Source organism: Nicotiana sylvestris, chromosome 9 (genome assembly GCF_000393655.2).
Source record: "Nicotiana sylvestris chromosome 9, ASM39365v2, whole genome shotgun sequence".
Taxonomy (NCBI): Eukaryota; Viridiplantae; Streptophyta; class Magnoliopsida; order Solanales; family Solanaceae; genus Nicotiana; species Nicotiana sylvestris.
In genome coordinates, this window is record NC_091065.1 from 155,514,690 (window position 1) to 155,520,667 (window position 5,978).

Genomic DNA, 5,978 nt, shown 5'->3' on the forward strand with positions numbered 1-5,978 from the left:
AAAAGATGCCAATTTGGCTAACTATGGAATAATTTGGTCTTAATAGGACCATAAGTAATAAATTAAATCAAGAAATGCTTTTGAAATCATTTGTAATATCATTTTGTAATTATTTATTGGAAATAAAATGTTGGGTAAATTAATAAAAATATAGGAAAATTATGCGAAAAATACCAATTTCTATTAATGCATGATTTTAAAGGTATATATGCAATTTTAAAATATTTTGGGTAAAAATTAGGTATCAACACCTGCGTTCAAAGAAAAATTGTAAGTTTTGTGAGGGGAGGTTGGTTTGTGCTTCTGTCCACTGGCCTTGCTTTGCTCCGTTCTGGAGGTCCTCTTCGAGTTTCCCTGGGTAACACCTGACCATTACGAAAATAGAGTTTTCAAAAATATGCAATTATTGATAAAAATAGAGTAATTTTAGAAACATATTGATATATCAAGTTATATTAGATGAACTAGTGACTATGACACATTTCAGAGACATTGCAGCTTTCTCATGTTAGAATTTTGAGGGTCCTCCTCAAAATTCTGCCCTAGTTTGGTGGATGATCCTTCGGCTGTTTGCGAACTTTGTTGAACCTTCCTCGAAATTTTGAGAATCCTTCTCAAAATTCTGCCCCAGTTTCTTAACCGATTTCTGACCATTTGACATATGTTGGCATTGGCTGGACTCACTCCGGATTTTTGATGGTCTTCTTCAAAATTCTGCCCCAATTTCTGATTTTGGAGAAATGGAAATTTTATTATGATATGACTGAACCCATAAGGCTGCCTACGTATCCCCTCTTAAACGAGAATCAGTTCAAGCCTAATTTAATTACATCAGATGAGTAAATGTAAATAGTCTAAGCATAGTAGCTTGACTGCGTCTGAATTGATTGGTTTTGGCCAAATTTCTCCGTCCATTTCTGAAAGTATGAGTGCTCCTCCTGTTAACACCCTGTGAACCATGTAAGGACCTTGCCAGTTGGGAGAGAATTTCCTTTTGGCTTCTTCTTGATGTGGGAAGATCTTCTTGAGCACTAACTGTCCTGGTGCAAATTGCCTTGGTTTGACCCTTTTGTTGAAAGCTCTGGACATCCTGTTCTGGTAAAGCTGACCGTGACATACTGTGTTCATCTTTTTTCCATCTATGAGGGCCAATTGTTCATAGTGGCTTCTTATCCATTCCGCATTACTAAGTTCAGCTTCCTGTATGATTCTTAAAGAAGGAATTTCTACCTCGGCTTCGGTAACTAGCATATGTGCAAATTGTAATGCGGTACCCCAAAAGAGCAAAAGGTAGCTTCTCGTGCCATTGTTTGGGGTTTTCTACCATCTTCCTTAGTATCTTCTTGATGTTTTTGTTGGCGGCTTCTACGACTCCATTCATCTGAGGTCTATAGGTTGTGGAATTCTTGTGTTTGATTTTGAAAGTTTCACACATGTCTTTCATCAGATCACTGTTGAGATTGGCAGCGTTATCAGTAACAATGGACTCGGGAACTCCGAATCGGCAAACGATACGATCTTTGACAAAGTCTGCGACGACCTTCTTGGTTACAGCTTTGTAAGATGCAGCCTCTACCCATTTTGTGAAGTAATCAATGGCTACCAGAATAAACCTATGCCCATTTGAAGCAGTGGGATCAATTGGACCGATGAAATCCATTCCCAAGTGGCGAATGGCCAAGGCGAGCTTGTTGCATTGAGCTCATTTGGCAGCACTTTTATCATGTCGACATGCACTTGACATTGATAGCATTTGCGGACATACTACGCAATTTGTCTCTATGGTCATCAAAAAGTAACCGACCCTAAGTTTCTTCTTGGCCAAGACAAAACCATTCATGTGTGGGCCGCAGGTCCCAGCATGTATATCCTCAAGTAGTTTAAAAGCCTATTTTGCATCGACACATCTTAGCAGTCCCAAATCAGTAGTTCTCCTGTACAAATTTCCTCTACTATGGAAGAAGTGGTTTGATAATCTCCATAGTGTGAATTTCTGAGTGTGGTTTGCATGCTCCGGATATTCTCCTTTCGCCAGATACTCTTTGATGTCATGGAACAAAGGTTTTCCATCTGTTTCTTCTTCAACATGGGCACAATATGTCGGCTGATTATGAATTTTCACCGGAATAGGATGAATATAATTCTTATCTGGATGATGTATCATAGATGATAAAGTGGCCAACGCATCGGCAAACTCATTCTGAATTCTGGGCACATGTCGGAACTCTATCTTCATGAACCTCTTTCTAATTCCTGCACATGGTGCAGATATGGCAATATCTTGGAATTTTTGGTGGCCCATTCTCCTTGTACCTGGTGCACGAGCAAATCTGAATCACCAATTACCAATAGCTCCTGAATATTCATGTTGATTGCCATGTTAAGTCCTAGTATGCATGCTTCATATTCGGCCATGTTGTTGGTGTTGGGAAATCTGAGTTTAGTAGATACCAGATAATGTTGACCTATTTCTAATACTAAAACTACTCCAATGCCCATTCCTTTGAAATTTGCAGCTCCGTCAAAGAACATCCACCAATCGTCGTATGCTTCGGTAATGTCCTCTCCTACGAATGACGCATCTTCATTAGAAAAATACATTTTCAAGGGTTCGTATTCTCCTCCCACTGGGTTTTAAGCAAGATGATCTGCCAATGCTTGGCCTTTGACTGCCTTTTGAGTTACGTAGACGATATCGAACTTACTTAAAAGTGTCTGCTATTTGGCTAACTTCCCGGTTGGCATGGGTTTCTGAAATATGTACTTCAAAGGGTCCATGCTGGATATGAGGTATATGGTATAGGCACAGAAGTAATGCCTCAACTTCTGGGTTGTCCAGGTCAAAGCACAACAAGTGCATTCTAGCAAAGAGTGTCGTGCTTTGTAAGGTGTGAACTTCTTACTCAAGTAATTTATGGCTTGCTCCTTTTTCCCTGTCTTGTCATGATGTCCTAGAACACATTTGAAGGCTCCATCCAAAATAGATAGATAGAGTAGCAAAGGTCGCCCTGGTTCCGACGGGACCAAAACTGGTGGTGTGGACAAGTACTCATTGATCTTGTTAAAAGCTTTATGACATTCCTCCTCTCCAGCTTGTCTCGGCATCTTTCCTCAACATCTTGAGGATGGGTTCACGTATGACCGTGGACTATGTTATGAAGAGACTGATATAGTTGAGATGTCCTAGGAAGCTCATCACATCCTTTTTGCTCCTAGGTGGCGGTAACTCCTGAATAGCCTTGACTTTAGACGGATCCAACTCGATCCCTCGACGGCTGACGATGAATCCTAATAACTTCCTTGCGGGAACCCCGAATGCATACTCTATGGGGTTCATCTTTAGATTGTACCTCCTTAACCTGTCAAAGAACTTTCTCAAGTCTGCTATGTGATCTGCGACCCTTTTGGATTTGATAATAATGTCATCCACATACACCTCTATTCCTTGTGTATCATATCATGGAAGATAGTTGTCATGGATATCATTTAATTAGGACCAAATGGCATCATCTTATAGCAGTATACCCCTCATAGTGTAATAAAGGTTGTTTTCTCTGTGTCTTCTTCATCCATCCAGATCTGGTGATAACCCGCGAAGCAATCTACAAAAGATTGGAGTTCATGCTTGGTGCAGTTGTCGATTAGGATGTGTATATTTGGCAGTGGAAAGTCATCTTTGGGACTTGCTTTGTTTCAATCCCGATAGTCAACACATACTATGACTTTCCCATCTTTTTTTGGGACTGGCACAATGTTGGCTAACCAAGTTAGGTACTCAACCACCCTGAGAACTTTGTCTTTGATATGCTTAGTAACTTCCTCCTTAATTTTCAAGCACATATCTGGTTTGAACTTTTTGAGTTTCTGCTTCACTGGTGGACACATGGGATTAGTAGGAAACTTGTGAGCCACTATGGACGTGCTTAGACCGATCATGTCATCATATGACCATGCGAAAATGTCCTCATACTCCTTTAAGAAATGGATGTACTCTTCCTTCTATGTTGATGATAAGTGAATGCTGATGCGAGTCTCCTTGACAGTCTCGGCGTCCCCCAAATTTAATGCTTCGGTCTCATCCAGGTTGGACTTAGGCTTATTCTCAAAGTTTTCAACTTCCCGCACAACTTCCTCAGGTATCTCGTCTTCTTCATCCGAATCACTATTCTCATGTTGCGTTGCCTCATTACATGTCACAGTCAACGGTTCATCAGGAAAAGTAACAATAACACTGTAGAAAGAAAAATATGAAAGATACTAATAAATAATAAAGAGCAATGCATTTGATTAATACTTAAAACATCCAAACGAGTACGGCTCGATGAATCAAGCATTTATTTTGAAACAAGTGAATCTTAAAAACAAATTGCTGAAAATCTTAAATGCCTAGAATGGCTATAGGAATAAAATCCAAGCTACCCAGGGACTCGACGGTCTAGTTCCTGAGAACAGCTCCCTTCTCCACGATCTGAATAGTGAGGCCTTCTTCCTCCTCCTCCTAAATTATTGCACTGTAGTCCATGTCTTCAACCTCCAAGAACAGATTTCTCAGCCTCGCTAATGCTTCTTATTCGGTAGTTCCCCATATCGTGTCAGCTTGGTGAAAAGTCTGATCCAGATACGACATCGGTTGCTCGAGAGGGTAATAATGTTCGTGCCATGGAGGTGACCAATCATCATACTCCTGCCATGTATACTGATACCCGAGCCCAAAGGTAGTACTGTGACACTTCAGCTGTATCAGCTTAGTAATACCCTGGAGATTCTTCCTAAGCCCTTTACCGGGTTCATACCCAGACCATGCCAGTATGCTTTCTATTTTACTACTCCACCATTTGTCTTTCTCGACAGCATTGACACGCTCAATGTGATGATAGGTTTCCCTCCTAACCTTCTTTTGTTTCCAATAACCCGGATCGTTTGACTGGTGTAAATAAGGTTACTCCTATCTCCGTGAATGATCACCTCCTGATGGTTCCATTCGAATTTCACAGCTTGATGTAGTGTGGAAGCCACAGCCCCAGTGGCATGTATCTATGGTCGGCCCAACAGAAGATTGTATGAGGCTGATATGTCGAGCACCTAAAATTCAACATCGAACCAAGTTGGCCCCATTTGTAGACAAAGATTAATTTCCCCAATCGTGGCCCTTTGTGACTCATCGAAAGCTTTCACATTCATGCTTCATGCCCGTATTTCATTGAAACCTTTGCCTAGTCTTTTCATAGTATCCAACATACAAATAATGAGGCTTGAACCTCCATCAATCAAGACCCTGGCAATGAACTTTTCTTCAAATTGCACTGTGATATGAAATGCTCTGTTGTGATTCAACCCTTTAGGCGGCAACTCATCTTCGTGGAAGATTATCTTATGACTTTCCATCACCTGCCCTACCATATTGGCCATCTCTCCGTAGGTGCTGGAAATGATCAAATGATCGATGACGGAATATTCCCTTGCTTGCACTTTCCTCCAAAGGTCATCTGGTCCTGTTTCAATGACAGGCTGCTTGGCAGTAGCATCCTTATGTAGCCCTCCCAAGTGTTCAGGTGTATAGATTCTCCCGGTTCTAGTCATTCCTTTCCCAGCATCGGATTCCTCCATCTTTGCCTTCCCTTTTCGCCTAGCCTCGGTAACATAATCCCAGGGTATTTCTTTTGAGTCGAAAGGAGGTGTGGTTGATGCTTTCACCGTGAAAGGTGTGGCCACTTCCACTTCAAATGGAATAGGGGTGGCTGCAGGCGGAGCTACCTCTACTTCAATGGAACTAATGCAGTTATCTCAACTTTGATTGGTGACTGAGTCTGTACTACAATGGAAGTGAGTGTGACTGCATGTTTAAAGTCATCGCCCTCTCGAATAAGCCCGATTGACCCCTCAGGATCCCACTCTTCCTTCGTCTCTATCACGTGTACCTCACCACATCTATGATTAGGGAGAGGGTTGTTATGGACATTGGGCGTGGCTTCCTTTGC

At 41.5% G+C, this 5,978-nt stretch overlaps 1 protein-coding gene across 1 annotated transcript; it reads right to left on the bottom strand.

The window, feature by feature from the left end:
- Positions 1-1,888: 1,888 nt before the first annotated feature.
- On the bottom strand, positions 1,889-2,415 carry LOC138878460 (uncharacterized). Its single transcript, XM_070158142.1, has 2 exons — positions 2,340-2,415; positions 1,889-2,253 (listed from the first exon to the last, which is right to left on the bottom strand). Exons 1-2 carry the CDS (start codon positions 2,413-2,415, stop codon positions 1,889-1,891), a joined length of 441 nt encoding a protein of 146 aa, XP_070014243.1.
- Between the last annotated feature and the right edge of the window lie 3,563 nt (positions 2,416-5,978).